This window comes from Microtus ochrogaster, unplaced genomic scaffold (genome assembly GCF_000317375.1).
Source record: "Microtus ochrogaster isolate Prairie Vole_2 unplaced genomic scaffold, MicOch1.0 UNK5, whole genome shotgun sequence".
NCBI classification, from domain to species: domain Eukaryota; kingdom Metazoa; phylum Chordata; class Mammalia; order Rodentia; family Cricetidae; genus Microtus; species Microtus ochrogaster.
In genome coordinates, this window is record NW_004949103.1 from 9,851,072 (window position 1) to 9,872,588 (window position 21,517).

The following is a 21,517-nucleotide window of genomic DNA, read 5'->3' on the forward strand; positions in this document are numbered from 1 at the left end:
CACTCCAGTAAAGCGTGATCTGAGAAGAATCCTTGTGTGGTGGTGTTTCTTCCTCGCCGGTCAAGAAGCCCGCCGCAGTTTATCACTGAGGAGAAGGCATAGCGGAGAGAGTCATGTCGTGTGTGCAGCTGGGAAGCAGGGTGCAGAGAGAAAGTGGAGATACTATCAAACCTCACAGCCTTCCTCCAGTGACTGACTTCCTTCAGCAATCCTCTACCTCCCCAAGCTTCCACAACGTTAAAAGCAGTGCACCAACTGGAGCCCAAGTTTCAAACACATGAGCATATCGGGGACACCCCACATTCAGATCGCTGACAGGAGCAGAAGCATATATGACACACATCTTGGCCTCTCTCCCATACCCCACATCATTCTCCCGTCCCTTCTCCCTCTCTCCTTCCTGTTTCTTCTGATTTTCTGTATGGTTTCAGAGCTCCCCAAAAGAAGTCAAAGCTGTGACCAATCCAAAGAAGTCAACAGATGCAGCAAAGCACACTCAGTTTCCTGGAGCACTAATCCAGGGTCCGGAAAGGACTCGCCACATGCTCTGTCACTGTCACGCTGACCCGTGACATAGATGCTGGGATGCGTAATGAACAGAACCCTTCACCCGTGCAGACGGCAGGGCTCTGAGAAGCAAAGACACTCGATAAATATCACGAAATAATCAATGACAGTGGTGGAAGTTGGACTCTGACTTACTGCACACGGGCCTGATATTTATATAAATGTTTATATAAATATAAATGTTAACTCCCCCATGCGTCGGCTTCTAATGAAGTCTTCGTGGCCATTTTGCCAGACATCACATTCCTAACTGTCAGAGGAAGAAACTGAGGATCAGGGAACTTAAGCGGCTTGCTCCAGACCATAGCAACGAGAACGGAACTGGTAGTTTAACCCTCTGTCCGGAAACACAACGAAGAGGAGCAGGTGTGACGGAGTTCAGGGGAAAGCATTAAAGAATTTGATGATGGCTTCACGTTTCACATTAGATAATTAAACAAACATTGTCACCATCCATACCTGAGTGTCTGTGGCTATTATAAATGGTTACTATGATGCCATTGTTCACTAGGCAATAATAAGAAACCGTATGTTGGGTTTGGAGAGATGGTTCAGCACTTAAGAGTGTTTGCTACTCCTGCAGACGATTTGAGTTCAGTTTCCAGCACCCACAATGACCTATAACTACAGCTTGAGAGACATCTGACACCTCTGGTCCCTATAGGTACCTACACTCATGTTCACAGAGCCCAGCACAGACATATACATATATAATTAAAAGCAAAAACTAAAATGTAAATATTTTTTAAAAGGAAGTCACATGCAATCTAATTGCATGAAAGCAGAAATTGTGCATATGGATGGATCTAGAGTTAGAGAATATACAAAAGGAATGTCGCTTAGTTAAGACTCGGGATAATAATTGCCTTAACATTCTGTCAACTATAGCCCTTAAAACACAAAATATATCTCACAGCTGCTAAGAAAACCAGACCAAGGGAAGTAGACAAAATAAATTACTCACTTAAAAAAAAATCTGTTCTTCAGAGTGGAAAGAATGCCTTCCCAAAATAACGACAGGGGAGTGATAGTTAGTGTAAAACTTTCTAATGAGAAAGAGCAAATGGAAATGCAAGTGAATAAAAAATTGACACTGGAAAGTCAGAGTCGGTCTCTATGCGGGAATTCTGCACATTGGAGAGACCTAGAGGTTCCTTTTAGTCTTCAACACCATCCTACCCACTTCTCTGCCGCTTTGTTTCCATGGTGAAATTCTAGGAGTGACTTTGAAAATTAATCATACAGGTTTTTTTTTTATTTTTTTTTGCTGTCACTCAAAATCAAATCTATCATTTAACAAACCATCTGCTAACTGTTCACTCAAGCGACATTTCCCTGGAACTTAGGAGAGTTCACGTGGCTTAGACCTTGGAACAGGAGCTAAGGGAGTAGAGTGTAGTCTGTCAAGGAGACTTGCAGTAACCCAGCTTTGACCATGTGCTGAGGACTCCAGGAAGGCTAAGAGAGAGACCCTGTGTAAAGTACAGAAGAATACATCCTGCCGGATGAGAAAATCTGGCCTGGGATACTTAGACGGGAGAGAAGGGCAGAAATTGTGTGACGGGCAGTGAATCAGATTGTATAGGGGCCTGGAAAGAAGAAAGCATAACCCATTTGCTGAAAATTCTGATGGCTGCCATGCTACAGGGGCTGGCCGCACCTCTCTTCCTATCAGGACCAGCGTCCATTTCCACCAGTAGACTGGCAGAGTTGTGGTGCGAAACCCATGGTGCCCCAGCAGGCTGCCTCAGTTCAACTTCCTAGTTCCGCCATGTGGTATGGAAAGCTGGGTGGGTGACTTACATCACGTATGTATCTTGTCCGTAGCTCATTTTCTCCTGAGGATGGTGACCATGGACAAGACTTCTAGACTTCTAGGTTGGGAGGTTTGTGGTACAGAACCTGGCACATTGCCAGCCCCACACTGAAGTGGTAGCTTGGGAGAGTTCCCCTACTCCAGGGGGTTCCTGACTTCATAGTCAGGAGAGAAGGTCAGCCCTTATTCCCAGCCTTCAGGACTGTAGAGTGTGGTGACCTGGAGCGTCCTGACTGCACAGTGAAAGTTGATCATTTACAGATACCTGGGAGAGGCCAGGGAGGGGAGATGGGGAAAATCTTGGTACTTGTCAATCTATATTCAAAGCAGCTAACAGATGTCACCAAGAGTCTGCCTAGGATCTCACCAGAGGATTAGTCACAGAGTCTGGACCAGCTCCAGAGTCCCTGAACCCCATGCAGGCCAGCTGAGGCCAGGGCATGGAAGGCAGTTCTTCTGAGAGGGGGCATCTATAGCTTTCACTTCTTCTGGTCCCCTATGAGAGATAGTGCAGTGGAGAAGGGAAGCTAGGTGGGGTCTGTGCCTAGGGCTATAACAAATGCGCCATCCCCAGGTACAGCTCCCCACCCCCATAGCCCGCCACACCCAAGCATAGCTGGTTTGAATGCAGCATTAAGAGGCTTGGGGACAGAGTTCAGGTGCCTGGCTGAGGACACATGTGCCTCCTACCCTACTGGGCAGATTTTGCACAATATTTCAGGACTGTTATGACTGTGAGGGTGATGGATGAGTTGGTGGGGAGCCCAACTGATTCTGCCTTTTGCCAGGTCTGGTTTTGGTTCCAGATGCTTTAGGCTATAGAGAGGATCTTCTCTGTCAATCCAGAACCAGAATTCTTCCAGAACTTCCTCATCATGAAATAGTTTGTCCAGTCCAGCAACCAGTCAGACAAGACCTACCCTCTCACTTCTCCTGGCTCCTCACTAGGAATACTGAGTACAAAACCTGCCCAATTCTCAGATGGCTCACATATGCCCCACCTTCTGGTGTAAATTCTCTTTTCTGTATAATGGAAATGTCCTGCCCTGGCCTTTGATTTTCATGTTTCTAGCTTTCCCCACTCCACTCATGGAATCACCTTTCACATGAAGCCTTCTCCAGAATGATTTTTCTCCCTGAAGTGTTTTTGTTTCCTTCTGGAAACTTCCATTGTGGTATTTACTGCTCTGCACTGTCTTCCTTTTATGAGTCTCAGCCCATAGGGAAGAATTTCTTAGTGGCAGAGGATAGCTTTATCCTTTGTATCTTCCGTGTCTAGAAATATGTGAGTGAAACGGAACACGACTTCCACCACATAGAAGAGTGAGCCTGGCCAAGGCCGACTGCATTTCAGCAGGTGCAAGGCTTGGACCCAGAACATGCAGAGTACAAAACAGAACCCACAGACCGCAAGAAAACTGGTGGGGAGAGAAGCCAAAGCATCAGCTCTGCTGGGAGGGGGGGCCCTGGTGAGTCAAATTGCTGCACAGTAAGGAGATAATGTATCGGGGGCAAAGTGGCCACCACTTTCTCAGGATTCTGGAGCACAATGCTCATTTTGTGAATGAAAGCAGATATGCCACTGGTAACTTGACTATTGGAATTCTACATCAAACCGGTGTGATGGCTGTAACTCATTTAGAACAAATATGGAGGCTCCTAGCATTGGATAGGTAAGACATGTTGTTTAAAACACTTAATATTTAAAAATAAAAAGAAATTATATCAAAACAAAAGCAAAAACAATAACAACAACGACAACAAAAACCAAACCAATGCCATGTTAAACAGAGAATTTCTAAGGCCTAGAAATGCCTGTATCCCAGCACTGAGTCTACTTTCTCTAGGAGATTCTATAGCTCTGGTTACTTGCCTCAAGTGGCACACTGATTCCCTTAGGAGGAGTTCCAGGATGAATACATAGAGGCAGTAAATTCAAACAATACTACATTAGAAAGTGGATACAACTTCATAAGTACTGCCAAAACATTTATAGAATAAGGATATGGCTTCCATTTGAGTAATGAATTCTAAGGGTTACACAACTTATAAGCAAAGTCAACCCTGAGTGCAGATCTGATGCTTTGTTAATTATTAATTAAACCTCAACTTCTACTACTACTATATGTACACACACTCACTCACTCGCTTTCTCTCACACACACAGAAACCACACCATACCAAACAGCAGGGGGCATAGAATATGCATCTCTGCAGTGTATACTTGGTTTTACTAATTAATTAAATAATTAACTAAATAAAAATGAGCACTTGGAATAGAATCCAGGGCCCCTCATGTGCTAGGGAAACACTCCACCATTGAGCTATATTATATACACAGGTCTCTTACTGTGATTTTTATTTTAATTTGAGGTAGGATCTCATTAAGTTCCCAAGGACAGCCTTAAACTTATTCTATACCGCACAGAGCCTTGAACTTACCATCCTCCTACCTCAGCCCCCTAAACAGCTGGGATTATGGTCTGTTTACCCAGCCTAGCTTATACTTCATTTAACTCTTTGGTTTAGGATACATTAGACAACAAACAAGCAAACACACAAAAAAAAACTAAAGTTCTTTTTCCAAATTCAATAAAGTAATAGAATCACTCAATCAGTCTTACCCTGAGGTAGTTGAGGGTGAAGTTTGTTAGACCCATCCTGGTAATATTTTTGGACAGCTGATCCAGGACCTGAGGATCTTGTGCCTAAACAGAGGAGAGGGAGGAAAAATTACATATTTCACTTCTATGAGATGATCTCATGAAAACATCAGACTGTGCTGTCGCTGCTGAGACACGCACTCTTGACACAATTGACCTGTCTTGGGGGTAGAGACTGCTGGAGAGAATTTAAGTTACATCTGGAGGTCACTTCCATCTAGTACTCAAGGACATTTTGAAATTATTTCTGCAAGACTAGAAAACCAAACTGCCTCAGATGAGCATTTGATCCAAGAGAAAAAGGCATCGCTTTCTCTGTGAGAGACCCTGGCTCTGTGTCTTCAGATGGAAGTCCCTGAGCTCTGCCGGAAGAACTCTAGTCTGAACCACAGAAAGAGATGTCTCTGAACTTGGCAGAGCCATGCTTCTTCCCTGCTGAGATAGGGGTGGTATTTTTACCATCCAGGATGTAGGATGCATTTGAAAACTTGCAGCTATCACAAAATATATGATGCAATAATATATCATGCCAAAATCCAATATATATGTATTCAGAGTATGTGAAGAAATAGAATTTTAGAACCCCCACCTCACTAAACTGAGGTTTAAAATCATGTTCTCAATGTCCTTCTTCCTATGGGATGAAAAAGATAGGTATCACATTTTTCAAAGTATCATGAGATATAAAGTGTCACAGATCAGCCCAAATATTATATTTGGACAGACCCCCAACAAAAAAAATTTCATTGCATAGGAAAGTAAGTTACATGGTTGATCCTCTTCACTCTGCTTCTTTCTCATCAAATTCATTCCATGCATAGGGAGAGTTAAATAAACAGGCTTTTCTTCATATCTGTGCTCACAAGACCACATCAGGTATAACTAATAGAACCTTATTCTTGCCTGTGATTTTTTGTTCAGTGATAATATCATTCTTATTTGTAATCATAGATAAAAATATAGATGAAAATGACTATGGAGTAATAGTTTCCAGTCAATTTTGAAATAGAGTCTTATGGACATTGACCCTCTATGGGAAGATCTGAATCTATGTGGACTCAAGTTGTGCCATGGGTAACAACAAGCAGCTTGTATTGTAATTGGACAGCAACCAAAGATGGAAGGATGTTGTTCTAATGTTTCTGCTGCTGCTGAGAACAGATCAACAACACCTACTGATATCCTAAATGACCCAAGCATCATTCTGAATGTTCTGCAGTCGTTAACGCTTGAGTCTCAAGCCAGGTCTCCAAGGCACACTCAGAAACACACCACTGTATGGATGAAGGGCTACAAGTCCAGGGACATCACATCAGTTATACAAGGCTCTCATGAGCGGCAATATAGCATCATGAGCTCCTCATGTATGGCCTCAGCTCTCATCTACACTCTTCTGATGCTTTCTGGTGTATTTTGAGAAGAAAAGCAATGTTGGTAAACCACACTTCTTCCGGAAGAGTGGGAAGTGTCACACTTGCTTTGAAAGTGCTGATGGAGTTGAAGCGTGGTGAATCTGAAGGAGTGGAAATCGGCACGGCACAGCAGAAGGCCGGATGTCACCAGAAAGGCGGAGGTAAGGTTAATAGGTAGGGAGGACCAGGCTGAGATCAGAGGTCTAGAGAAAGAGCATGAAGTCCAAAGCTGGGGACAGAGTTTTGAATTCAGAACTAAGTGGGTCACAACCTTGGTTTTGCCATATTCAGATTGAAAGACATTAGACCATCTCCTTCCTTGCTTTGGAAATAATAATAGTTAATAAGCCAACCCCTGAGTGATAGTTACATATTAAATTTTCAGCAAAAGTTTTGGTTTAATAAATTCGGTAAATGGAATCTGCAGTTATTTTGTTCTCTTTTGAATTCTCAGGGCCATGAATGCATCAGGTCATGAAGTCTGATTCTGTTGCATGTCCCTGTCCCCATTCCAGCCATGTCATGGTACCATATTTAGGAAGAACCAATAGATCCAGAGGATAGGAGCCTCATTTCCGGTCAGGTGGTTCTAGTCAGAACTGGAAGCTGCTCCCACTTCCTGTTTTAGTTCACATTCTCATTACAGGTAAGAGATTCATACACCCAAATAGAAAAATATCTGCTACAGGCTTACTGCAGCTGAAGAAAATAAAAACCATTCGTCAAGGGAAACTTCCTAACATATGAAAAACCTCTCACAAGCTTGGAAACAAAGGAAGCAAAAAAGAACTTATGCATTCAAATGATTGAGGGGAAGACTGAATACTTAGAACTCCTTGTCTAAGGTGTAGTGATAGCGGGAATTTGTTCAGACAGAACAAACTGTGTTTCCCTGCTGAGTATGAAGCAGAGGGAATAAGAAGAAAAGAGACTATTACTTACGTGCATGGCTAGTATGCTTCTGGGGACCAGCTCCCTGTACTGTCTGATGGTAAAGTGCCACGTTTTTATTCTCATGAGGTCATCAAAGGTGAACTCCAAGATCAGCCTGCCTTCTGTGCATACCTAGGGGTGACAAACAGCACACTCGTTTGCTATGCAGTTCATACAAGCAATAGTTTATAACTCATATCAACTACCCAAATATAGTATCCACTGAGGTCCTCAGGCAGTGTACCCATGATACACAGGGACAAGTATCAGCTCTATCATCAACAGGTTCAGAAGGTTGCTCAGTTGCTTACTAGCCACAAGTACCAGTCACTCTACTACCAATGAAACTTTTCATGATTCTGAATTTTCATCTTAGAAACATCCATCTCCTAGCGATATTAGTTCAAAGTTTACCTTCTCTGACCACCTTCATTTTCATGGGTGCCTCAGCCATAGTATTTATTTATCTATTTGTTTGTTTGTTCTACATTCCCTTCTGTCCTTTCCTCTCATTGCCTTCCCTCCTCCCCTCTGTATCCCTCAATTCACTACTCCTCTCTTTCTGTTCAGCAAGGGGCAAGCATCTCATGGGTATCACAAAGCATAACATACTAAGTTGCAGTAAGACTAAGTACCTCCTCTTGTATTAAGGCTGGGCAAGGCAACCCACTGTGAGGAATAAGTTCCCAAAAACCAGCCAAAGCATTGGGGTCAGGCCTTGTTCCCACTGCTAGGAGTTCCACAAGTAGACCAAGTTATACAACTGTCACATATATGTAGAGGGCCTTGCATGACCCTGTGCAGGCTCACTGGTTGTTGGTTCAGACTCTGTGAGTTCCTATGAGCCGGATTAGCTGTTTCTGTGGGTTTCCTTGTAATGTCCTTGACCCTCTAGCTCCTACAATCCTTCTTCCCTCTCTTCAGTGGGATTCCCTGAGCTTAGCCAAACGTTTGGCTTTGGGTCTCTTTATCTGTTTCCATCAGTTACTGGATGAAGGCTCTCTGATGACAACTGAGGTAGTCACCAATCTGATTATAGGAGATGGCCAGTTCAGACTAGGTATCCACAATTGCTAGGATTCTTAGCGGGGGTTATACTCGTGGATTCACAAGACTTTTCCTTACATAAGGTCTCTATCGGACTTCGAAATGCTCCCCAAATCTTTGGTTTCCCGAATTTGGGAGAAAGTTTCCCATAAGACAATGGGACAATAATTCACCCTCAGGTATGAATTATTGCAAAGTTACCCATCAAGAGTGGGTCTTCATTTCCAAAGGGGAATTCCAAAGTGTAATACTCAATCCAGTGCAGCAATACCAGTTATTGATACATGGAAAATAGAGGGCTGTTTAGAAAATACACTGATCACATCAACAGTGGCAAGTCCTGTTTATATTACATAAAGGGATGGCTAGTCTCTCACCTCCCTAAGAACATATGTGATTAATAAAGCAACAGAAGGCCAGAGTCTCTCTTTCCTTATAATCGGTGACAAATGCATTTTTAACTTTTCATATTCGTATTATTCTTAGCACAATGACTTTGAAAGGGAAGAAAGTAATACAAAACAACACACACTATTTTTCTGTTTCAACTATGAGCCAGTAAGGAAAGGAGAGCATACATCGTTCCAACTAGTTAGTAAACCCTTATTAGCTCTGGGGAAGGAGTGCCGTAGTGCATGGAGGCTTTGAAAACAGATGTTACTGGATTGGAATTCTGACTCTACTTTTCTCATGCTGTAGCTTGGGGAAAACCAAATGCATTTTCCTTATCAACAGAACCAAGACAATAACATAACTAGAATTATTGAGGAGACACATTTCAGGGAATTCTATATGTAGAATGCTGGATACTGTGCCTGGCACAAATAGTAAGATTGTAAGATGTAGCTGAGTAGATAAACAGAACCAAGGGGAAGAGAGATTTCAGTCATGGCCACCATGGCCACGCTGAGTTGTAGATCACAGGAAGTATCTCTGGGGATTTGATCCGAATTAAGAGGAATTGAGCTTCTAGACTCCATCCATTCTCTCCTCTTTAATAAGCCGAGTCTCTACTCAGACTTTCTGGCAGAAAGATTTCCTAGTTAACACAACTATGCAAATGTCTGAAGCAATGTGCAAAATTAATCCGCGAAGCTATAGTCCAGAAAGATGGCGGTTCACAGTTTATAACAAGCTTTCACGAGCTATCGATAATCTTTCTCCTCTTGAAATAATACAATTTTGGAAGTTCTGACAGTCACAGGCAATAATGGGGGCTTTCCACGTACTCTGATGGGAGTAGATGGCTTCTTTACACAATCTAAACCTTGTCTGTTTGAATTACCATGGAGAGTTTAATAGGGCTTTGCTCAAAAAAGATGGATTTGCCATCTTCATTTTTATCAAAGATCTCTGGGACACAGGGAGATAATTATTGCTAATCTAGGTGAAGACTTCTACCTTGGATCCAATTAACAGAACTTGTGAGTAATTTCAGACATGTGGGCACCCTGCCCTAAAACTCTGAGAGGGGTTGTGTGCTGAGCCTGGCTTTCGGCATCATAGCCACGAGTGTTATGGGAGCAGAAATGGAGATGTCATCGGTGTTCCCAAACTATTCTTCCACACACGTCTGGAGCACTGGAATTAATGTATCAAAGTTTTCAACAAAGTACCATGAAGACTAAACCAATGAACTTCTTACCCGCACCATCGGGGTGTTAATGTTATAGCAATCACCTGCAGTGGCAGCTTTCACAGAAGGGAGGGTTGTGATAGTCAACTATTAATGGGAAAACCCACATTTGCAAGGCTCTTAGAAATGGTATTATTGGATGGTCAAACAAATATTAACCTGGCTAAATTTCAGGATTATTATTACTGTTGTTGTTATTGTTATTATCATATAATCTGCTTGGTTTCTTTCTGCCAACCACAGGGTCAGGGCAGATAAAGGCTCTGGTTTGCTTCTACTAGAACCAAGCTTCACGATGAGAACATCAGCCGACAGTCTTGAGGTACTGCTCATCTGAGCATCTGCAGGGCCAAGGTCAAGTGTGTCTTTTGTTTACTATGACACAGCAAACTAGTTGGGCCTTCTTATGCAGACAAACTGTCTCGGGCCTACAAAACGAAAAATTGCCACAAGTCTTGGTCTCCCTTCATAGTCAAATGGGTCCACTTTATCCAGGGCACACTAAGCGAAAGTGGGAATCCTGAAAATCGTGTCCCGGTTCATTACAACAGGTTTATTTTTAGAGGAAATTAAATGTCTTTCAAAATTGAAAGACAGAGGAAAATTTTGGTCATTGCTCTTTTCTCGAAGTGATTATACATGCAGAACCATCCGAAGACTTGGGGAGACGAACCCCCCCTTCTGTAATGGAAGCTAAGTGAAACCAAAGGCTTTGTGGTTTGTTTTCTATGCAACCACCAGGAACCATAACAGAGGTACATATGAAGGAATGTATGACTCCTTTGTTAGAAAATATTTTAAAAAAATAAGCATAGCTAATAAAATAGAAGTAATGTTTTTCTCATTTCAAAAATATCTGTATTCACTTATTAACGAATACAGTTAATGCAGCTTTTATCTAATGCTGGCCTTTAAAAAAAAAAAAACAAAAACCCTGCCTTTCTGTTGGAATCCAAAAATCAAAAGGGTCCCCAATTAAGAAAACATTTTCTGTTGTGCTGAATTCATGTTACCGTACTGTGAGCTCTGACATTTTGTTTCTGTGGTAACCAAAATCAGCTGATTAGTTGGCATGGCAACAGAAAAGATGTAATCCCAGCAGACACACTCTAATCAATGCCCCCAGCACAGATGGTCTCCGGAGGATCAACAAGAAAGAGGCTGGCAGGCATTCGGTCGATCACGTGCTAGCTAGCTTGAGACTAGGCCAGGAACAAGAAAAGTAAAAAAGAACATTTCTCAAACTACCCAGTAGCTTTTTAACCCCTTCCTGTCTCTTACTAATGAAGTAATATTGACCATAGCATTGTATAATTCAACGGTTCCCACACAGCTTCTATGAGACAATCCGTGCATTTTTTAAAAGGTGGTAATGTTTAGTTTTCTATCTTTATATGTGAACAGCACGAGGAGAATAGAGAATGCTATTTAAATACTATTTAAAAAGCGACCTCTGAATTTTACCTAGAGATATTACATATATAAATGTGTATTAAGAAGATAGGGTTCTTAACACAGAGAGGAGAAATTATATTCTATAATGTGATACGCCGGGTAAGGTAAGCATGGGGAAGCAATTGTCAAAAAAATCCACTTGAATAGCATTTGCTTAGAGGAAACGTATTTAATGTGCTTCCAGGTTATATCTAGTAGTAAATAATTTCATAATAAATAATTGAAAGAAGAAAACCTTCATAAACCCATGGTGGCAGGAGTGATGAAGGTATCCATCCAGTAGTGTCTGTGACTACTGTTTTAGTTTGCAAAACCCAAGAATGTGGCATTTATAGTGCCTCTCTCGGTATCCTCTTCACATCCTTGAATATAACTCAAGAGTCTTTGACTCTGCAAGGCTCCCGGCATGCCTTTCTGATTATTAAGCCTTGTTTTCTATTTGATTTGAAATTGAAAACATAAAAGAAAGGCTTTATTATGTGCATTTAAAAATTCCAATTACATATTTATCCTTAATCTATAATGTTCCTGGTATCAGGAAATTACAAAATGCTCAGTATACCCCTGAGGATTATTTAATATCTCTGTTGATTAGAACTGTAACTGATTTCTGATTCACTAGTTGACCAAATTTTCATAAAAACAACTCAGCACCATTGGGTCAAACGCTATTTGGGGAGAAACAGCTTAGTGATCACCTAAATTAGAACAATGTGAGCTGCCGACACATAATGAGCTAAATAACGCGAGGACTAAGACCAAAATGTCAGCAGCTGCTTTAGAATTCCCTTTCTTCGTGGTACCAAAAAGCCATTGGCTCATTGTTTGTTTAAAATAGCCATAGTGCTTTATTACCCGAAACAGAATTATTTTTAATTAACATAAGAACACAAGGAAAATTGGGAAGATTCTTAGAGTAGTATAGCAAGCATCAAGGGGTGAAGGGAGGGAGTGGGAACAAAGGAAGGAAGGGATGGATGGAGGGAGGGAGGGAGAGAGAGAGAGAGAAAAGAAAAATGAATCCTTTGAATCATATCAAATTTCCTAAAAATAAATGTGCATAATTAGCATCTGGATTAAGTCCCTATAATGAAACTACATGTCCTAGAAAGAGATATATATTTCATCAGAGTATTGAAATATTCATTACAGGAATAGGCAAATAATACTGCCTGCCTTAAAGCTGGATGACATGGGTGGTCCGAATAATTGATGCTCTCAGAGCCAAGGGAGCCGTGTTCAGGTCTTTCTAGTGATTGCCTTGTTTCCTTGGGAAAAAAAAACCCACTGGAGTCCTGGGGAACAGAGGGGACATTCAGGAAAAAGAATGCAGCCAAGAGGAAAACCCCAGTGTCTTAACTAGAATGAAAATAGCACTTCATGGTTCTTTGTGGGTTCCTCAGAAGAGACAGATTGGCCTAACACAAGTCTAAAACATTCCATACGACAGCATCAGGGCAGCTCAACATGCTCATTTATGAATTAGGACCTGACCTGGGAAAGAATGAAATTGACTAAATATTTTTTTTAAAAAAAAGGCTGTCACAAAATGGTTTTTAAAGTTTTCAGTGGTTGCAGACATTAAGCACAATTTCTGAATGATGGAAAAGTTTTAATTATCACGTTTTGTTTCTCTCAGAGCGTAAGGAGATAGTGTCTTTTATTTGAATCAGCTAAAAGTGTTAACATTTGGGGGGCTCTCTCTGAGCTGCTCAGACCTGGTAATCATAGAAGGGAATTGGGTCTGTGCGTGCATCTTATCTATATGGTTATGAAAATATCCTTTATCTTCAGAATGGAGTAAGTCATGGGCAAATTAAACCTTCATTCCAATGGCCATTTCCTCCCATAAGCAAAAACTCTCTTCCCAGCATAGACTTCAGTATTCTTATGATGCAGTTCTCTGAAGAATTCCTTCCCACCCTGTTAAAGTATTAGGCAGAGAAAACTCCCAGCCCTTACCATATTAAAAAAAATCCTATTGTCAAAACCAAGATGTCACGGGGTCAGTGATAGCTGATGGCTTGCCTTTGGATTGCATCACCAGGTCCCTTTAGCGTCACACACCATCATAGGCACTGAGAAGACTCACGCACCACTGTGGCAAGTGGTACTGATATAAAACACTGATTTATTATTCTTCAAGCAAATTACACCAGCAGCACCTCTCCAGTTTTGCAGTTTGAGTTTTGGTAATTAATCCTGATAATCTAACACCTTGTAGGCAGAGAGGGTTGTCGTCTGTGTTTTGTTCTAAAAGAGATAGCTGCTATCTATTAATGAAATAAATGCATGCGGGATTTTAGTCTATATTAAATGAGCAAGTATTCATTAAAGCAAGTATCTGTGGGGCTGACAGACAGCTCATGGGCAGAGCTTTGTGTTTAGCATATGCAAGGGCCTGAGTTCAATGCTTAGCACATCAAAAATAAATAAACAATTAACTTCTGTTTACTAGATTCTGTGACTCACTGGCCATTACTGTTCCTCCCACTTGGAAGGGGATATACACGGATCATGTGTTAATACTACCCAGTGGTCCTCAGTGAGGGGGATAGTCCACATGCTGGTATTCTAGCCGTGGCAGAGATTACAGGTGAAAAATACATAGAAGATGATGCTGAGTCCCTGCCCCTTCTCTTTTACATTTCATATCCTTCATACACTGTGAACTTGGCCTCAAATCCTGTGTTGTCTGCCCGCCCCTCGCTTCTTTGCCTCTTAGTTTTATAACTAGCTTCTATCTCTACTGTGCTCATGGCTGAGTTGCTTGGCTGACATACTTTGCAATTCTAGACTCTCTGAAACCCTGAGGAAGCATCCTAGCCCTGTTTGCCCCTTTGGTTTGCAGATAACTGCCAGATAATAGTTCAGGTGTAACTAGTGAAATATCCCCTTTGTTTGTTCACATTTAAAATTTCTTAACACTTTCAAAATAACCAAGCACAAATACTGCGTGAATTCTTTCAGTTATCAAAGGTTTATTTGCATAGAAAAGAAAGCCTCTGTCAGCTGTTAAACTGAAGAGGCAGCTGAATTCCTTTCCTCTTAGGTCTGTCTGTACCCAAGCCTGGCCATACCTTAGTGAACATGGGCTTCCCGTGCTGTGTGACCATGGCACACTGGTCGCAGTCTACCGTGATGGATGAGTTGTGGTAAGACTCCTTTGAGTGTTTGAGGATGTAATACAGATCGGTCACCCCTCCTTCGAACACGGTGCTAAAATAACGGGGGATGAGTGTCCTGCCGATAGCTGCAAGAGAAACAGAGAGGAGCAAGCCATGAACATGCAGAGCCAACCAATGCTATGAACCCACACCCACTCAGTGGCCACCTGGAGCCAGGCATCTTCGGAAACATTCCAGGAGCCGTTTCTCTTTCTAAACAGCCATGACCCATCTGGGTTGTAAGAAATAAACTATAATCCCGAACTATTTGGGAAAAATGGACCACCATTTCGCTGAGGTTTATGTCTACTGAAACCAAAAAAATAAGAGTTAATAGTTGGAAAATAATGGGAACAGTGCACTTATACTTGGAGCCTCATATACGTTTCTGAGTGAACATATTTTATGAAAAACAAATGCCAGACAACCTGTTTGGCTTGTCCAATGTGCTGTTTACAACTTAATTACCCGACTATGTGTTTTTGGTTTTATAAGTAGCAGGAGTATAAATTTTAATACCACACTGCCTTTTAGTTTGTGAAATATATTAGTATTTTCTCTTCGGGTTTCAGGAAACAAAACAAAACAAAACAGGAAGTAATTAATTAAGACCCAAAAAGGTGACAAGAAAAACATTGGTATGAAGTCACAGGATTTGTAAGTAGTCTTGAACCCCACGTATGCAAACATCAGTAAACCCGCCTTTCCCAGCGGTGCGTCAAGCTGAGAGGATCTCTGAGAAGTAACCTCATTCCATTCAGGCATCATAACCATGTGGATTCTGATAAGTAACCTCATTCCATTCAGGCATCATAACCATGTGGATTCTGCTTTTTCTCTTCGCTTTTGTGCTAGATAAAATAATCACTACACTAAAGGGCCCAGTTCTGGAGAACCTGGTACCTCTGCTTGCTCTAAAGTAGTCTCCTCTATTCCATGGAGTTTGAGCATTTCTAGTAGCTGGGCTTTTCTGATCTATGAGGCTTCCCAGCACAGGACTAGCCATCACGTTAGTAGCGATTTGAAATCCTCTTACAGAGGAAATCCCAACTCATAATATCAGGAATTTTACTTCTGTGCAGATTTTAAAGGCAAAGTCCTAAAGATCACTCCCAAGTAATCCAAAGTTTGTTTTTTGTTTAAATAAATCTCTCCTATTCACTATATAATACCTCCCAAAGACAAAAATAATATTTCGGATAAACCATCAATAAAAGCTTTAGCTAGGAAAGATCACACATCATTTTCTGAAATTTAGAATATTTAATTTCATTTTAAAAGCATCACTGTTAATCCACTCCATGTGGGTCTATAGCTCTTTTGTACACGGACTTGGGGAAAATAAGTTTAGAGAGAATCTTTTGCCCAACTGTTCGGTTACATGATCCTGAAAGAAGCCACATTCATATGCCAAACCTTTGGATAATTTATGCCATTGTTATTGCTTCCTATTTGCAATAGGTAAAATCAATCAACAAGTGTGCGATAAGCGAGTGGTCCAGGATCTCGGCGATGCTATCCCAAATAATCCTTAGACATACATTTCCTAAATACTCACTAATCCCAAATAGTGCAATTTCCTTCTCTGAATATCAAATTCAAATGAGAGTAATATGAGCCCAGCACATCTCCCAGCAAATGCATAGCTAATATTACAAAGAAAACTTTCCAGAGCCGAGGACCTTATTGTACTTCACCAGACAGATAAAATTAATTGAATGCACTTCAAATGTTCTAACTTAAAGCTAATTACCATAAATCAGCTCAAGTATTTTGACAATTTGGAATCTGTACTATTAAGAATAAATACACACCATAAAAGTGAAGTTGAAGGGTGAAATATTTCACTATAACATTCAAGGAATTGTCACATTAAAAAAGGTTATGGCAAATAATTGCCAGTGGATTCATCGCAATTGTAGTTTATTCTCTATAAATCATATGGAGTTTAATTGCTCAATCGCACACTTCGCTATATATTAACATAGCTTTAGTCCCAGTCTAAGAAAAAAAATGAATGGGAAGAAGTTTACATTCCCTCAACTTTACCCTTAAATTTGTAATGACTTTCTCAACCCGAGACAATGCCCAAGCCATACAGAGAACATATTTAGAATAAAACATGACTCCGTGCATTGAAAGGCTTCTAATATCTTAGGAAAAGCCCTGGAGACTGGCATGTGTTATCACGCCCACTTTCTTTGTGAGACTGCCCTATTATGTTTCCCAGGTGTGGTTAGGAACTATACATAGAGTTCCTTTATTTACTGTGGGTGCCGCCCCTCAGGTGGCCCTGCTGAGCTATGGCAATGCTGTCTATGCCTGTTATACTTTGTCTTTTCACATTTGGTGACTCTGGTCCCTGTGATCAGCTTCAGTTTATAGAATGTGGAATAGCTACCAAGTGTCAGTTTAGGTAACTCCTTAGGAAGAACTAGAAAATTCAACCATACTGCTTGGGGACTGTGCCCAGCTATTCTAATAGCTTATCGTGAGAAGCCTAGCCAGCAAGTGTGGAGAGGTCACCCGAAGAAGAGAGTCCTCTATCTGCCACCCAACATTAGGTTTCAGGAGGGAGAACTATTTCCAGATGATGTCATAGAGAGGAGAAATAAAATGCTCCCAACAAGCTATTTCTTTGCAGAATAATGAATGAAAGGAAATAATTGCATTCCAGAATCATTTCCTGAAATAAACAAGCAGTGTTCCCGCTAAAAACGTGTAAATCCTGGGCATATAGAAGCCCACACACAAAGAGAAAGCAAGGCAGCATATCATTGGTGGGCTGATTTGAGCCCTCATCTAGGCTGGAAGTCAATTTATGGACCGTGTGCCCTCCTGGCCCTCTCCCTTCTGTTCTTTCTTGTTCTTCTTCCTTTTCCCTTATTTTTCCTTCTTGTCTCAAGGTAGTTATGTTAAGCTTCAGTCGTTTGCAAACAGAAAAGCTTGGTTAATGCATCCTGTTCCAACATGGAAACGGTAGCAAACACGGATGAAGGGAAGGGACAGAGAGGATCAATGACAAGAGCTAACAGAGTATCTGCACACACGCTGTGCAAAGCTGCAGGGGATTAAGAGGGATGTCAGTGACTGTATTAGTTTCCCACTGCTGCTATAACAAATCACTGCAAACACAGTGGCTTTAAACCTCACAAACATATTATCCTCTTACAGGAAAATGGGCAAACACAGGTCTCACTCAACTAATGAAACGGCATCAGCAGCTGTGGCTTCCCTTCAGGAGGCTCTGGGGAAGCTGTTTTCTTGTTTTGTTCTTTTCAGCATTTACAGGCTGCCTATGTTCCTTGTTTATAATTCTTTTGTCATCTGTAAACCCAGCAGCAGCAGGTGGAGTCCTTATAGGGTTTCTTTTTCTTTTCTGTTTTCCTAGCTTCCATGTTTCATGTTTGGTCCCTATCCATTACACTGGACCCACATAAACAGTCTGTAATAATTTCCCCCATCTCAAAGTCAATACTAATCAAACCAGGAAGGATGCTTTGGCCATATGAAGGAACTTTCACCTGTACAATAAATTAGGATATAGGTATCTTTGGAGGGACATTATTCTGTTTACCATAAAGAGGATGTGTGAAAAGAACACATATCCTATAAAGGAGCCAGTGACAGGAACACACACATGCACGCGCACGTGCGTGCATGCCCTCATGCACACAAAATGCAGTTTATAAATTCTGTGTAGAGTTATGTGTGGTGGTTCACATTTATAATCCCAACATTCACAAAAGTGAGGAAGGAGATGTATCGTAAGTTTGGGGCCATGCTGGGCTACAGAGTGATGGTCTTTCTTCAATAAATGAATAAATAAATTGATAAAGGATGCAGTGCACCAGAGCAAAATCTATGTATTCACCACCAACTCACTGTACAGCCATTCATTTGCTTTGTGAAATTTCTCTGAGCTTGGAGCAGGTGTAGAGCTCCGTGGTGGTGCCAGAAGCATGAATGCAGACCTTCATCCTATCTCTCAGATTCACTTCTATCAGGAGAATCAACCATTATTAAGTGTGCAGTGTGATAATTCATAACGATTAAGCTTGAATTTGTGATTCTGAACTGTTCACCAATGTCTTCTGAATCCCAAGTCCAATGCACAAGTTTATACCATGGATGCACTCAGGTTAGCACATTCTACTGACGTATAAAACCATGCAACCATACAGAACAATGTACCGAGCTACTCTGAAGATCTAGGAATATTTCAGAGATTCAGTGATCTGCTAACTCATCAGCCACACCAGTTATGACTTAGGTTCACATGCAGATACTGAACTTACCCTTTCTACCTGTGTTTTAATTTCAGGAGTCAAAATCATTTAAATATTGATAGGTATAAATCTACACAGTATTCCCATGGGAAGGCCTGAAGTTTTGTTTGAGTGAGATTAAGATTATAGCAGATAATAAAAAGGATTCTGTTTTCCTAACACATTTTGATCAAAGTCCCTCAAGTTAGGAAGCACCAGTGGGTTGAGAGTCAGAAACACAGGAAGATTTTCTGTTATGCTAGGTAATTGAAAAATACTATATATTATTTATGTGTATGTTCATGAAAGAGAAAAGGAAATCACATATTAAATTATTAATGGATTGGAATGTTTGCAAAGAAAGTTCAAATACTCAACTTTGTAGGTAAATATATTTAGTCTGGGAATAGCTAAGGTTTATTCAGCGCTATTTTAGATGTGAAGACCTGGACTCAAGTGCCGTGTATAGTGTCTACTGTGTTTCCCTCTTGTTACCACTTAAACTCAACCACCGGAAGTCCTCCATGAGGAAGGTGCTAGATGTGTGGAAGCCAAACCCACTTTCTACTCTGTCAGTCTTACTTGGAGCTATCAGCAGATACATTGAGAATTCAAATTGTATAGGCTAGGTAAATAATCCAATTAGTAAATACCTGAAGTACAAGCATTGAGGATCTGAATATGATCCCTAGAGCCCACATTAAAAAAGTCCTGGGATGCATTGAAAGGCAGAGACAGGAGGTTTCCTTGGGGGATGACTGGGCAGCAGCCTACATTGGTGAGTCCCCAGAGCCACTCTCAGAACACAAGGTAAATTATTGTCCTGACGATTAACACCCAAGGTTACCCTTTGGCCTTTTTGAGCCCACAGAGGCACATGCACTCCCCAAATAATAGTACTAGTGGGGAACTCAATGAGAAAACAAAACCTGTTAAGGCATTCTTTCCAAAGCAGAAACCTCACCCTATAGAGCATTCTATCTCTGCTATTGATTATGAAAACTTTTCTCAACTTTCAGTGTTGTTTATAGGGAATTCACATGAGAAAATCATACACAGAAGTAACCATATGGGGAAATATTCAGACTGGTGATCAAAGTGAAATATTAAAATATTTTAAAAAAATTCTTCTAAGGTTGTAATAAAATAAAATGTGAAAATACTTTTAGAAAAGTGAATGTTGAGAATACTCATTATCTTGAATTCCTCAACTCATCTAAGTCGGCTAGGTGTGACTCGGTTTTGCTAGGTTCTTTCTTCAAACTACAATTCTAGAAGTCCACATGTTACTTGCTCTGGAATTCCTTGAGTCCACTGAGAAACTATGTAAGATCTCTTGATTTGTGGGGGTCCATTAGTTACTAATTTGGATGCTGTCAATTTCTGTGTTTCAAAGGCAATTCAATCCCAAGTCCTGAAAGAGATTGAAATCTGAGGAAAATGGGGAACGAGAGGAAGATTTGGAGCTAACAGTGTACCAGGGTGACTTAACACTTCGAGGTTAGTTAGCCAACGATTTCCCAACATTAAGAGACAACTGCACAGCTACACATCAGTGTTTCCTGACAGGCAACATTAATTATATTAAAGCCAGTGATTATCTCATGCTATTTACAATTTTTCTAGACCTGTTAATGAGTAAATTGGATCTCTGAGTCCTGGTCATTTGGACAGCTCAGCTACAGCTGCTGTATTTCATAAATTCACTTGGAAATTCTCTTGCAGTACAGTGGTAACGTTAAGTAATAAGTGTAGATTCATTAAATTTTAGACTCATTTGTATTCATAAATCCATGAATGTATTATGCTAATGTGTAAATGAAAGTGCTTCTAGGAGTGATAAAAACAAAACTGATGACTTCACATGGAGAAAATAACCATTAGAAACAGTCAAAACAATGGAAATAAAATACAAGACTTTGACTGAGGTCATGTGGTTCTGGCCAGATTCTTTCGTTCTTGGGAGAGGGGGAAGCAAGTCAAGCTAACCATGCTGCGTGACTGCAGGCTGCCATAGTTTTCATTCTAAGATGGCTTGATTTATTTTCTCTACCAAAGCAATTTGATTTAAATATCTTCTCTCTAATGATGTCTCTTGCTTTTTCAGATTCATTCATTTCATCTACGCTTATTAAATACCTGCTATGGGTAAGACACTGGTCTCCAAGTATTCAGCCAGATGGTTTAGGGTGGTGGCAAGTAGTGTAGACTGGGAGGCCTGCAGCTTGGGTGTGAGCTGGTGAAGCTGAGTTTTGATTGAGAAAGGTCACATGAAGATCTGCGATCTGAGAGGGCCAGGGCGAGGGCTCAGCACTAACAAGAAACCTCCGACAGGCACGAATGTGGATCAGGTGTGCTTGATGGATTATGATGTCACCAAAAAAGGCAACGTGGCAGGTGCACTACCCAAGAGACCAAGCTGATAGGTGAAGTCACGGACAGAGTCAGGGAAAGGCTAAAGCAAGGGGTTTTGCCTTTTGTTCCACAACATGTCTCTAGAAGGTTGTGGCCAGTGACAACCTATGATGAACTGACCCGGTTCTTCCTGCATAT

At 41.0% G+C, this 21,517-nt stretch overlaps 1 protein-coding gene across 10 annotated transcripts in view; it reads right to left on the reverse strand.

Moving 5' to 3' along the window:
* Positions 1-21,517, reverse strand: part of Ldb2 (LIM domain binding 2) — a 341,887-nt gene that overhangs the window by 51,966 nt on the left and 268,404 nt on the right. For all 10 annotated transcript variants that reach the window (XM_026788675.1, XM_013353331.2, XM_005365994.3 and 7 more), the window contains exons 3-5: positions 14,610-14,782; positions 7,401-7,523; positions 5,008-5,091 (exon numbers count right to left, since the gene is read on the reverse strand). In XM_026788675.1, the coding sequence (XP_026644476.1) occupies positions 5,008-5,091; positions 7,401-7,523; positions 14,610-14,782 (380 nt within the window). The remainder of the gene's footprint in view (positions 1-5,007; positions 5,092-7,400; positions 7,524-14,609; positions 14,783-21,517) is intronic.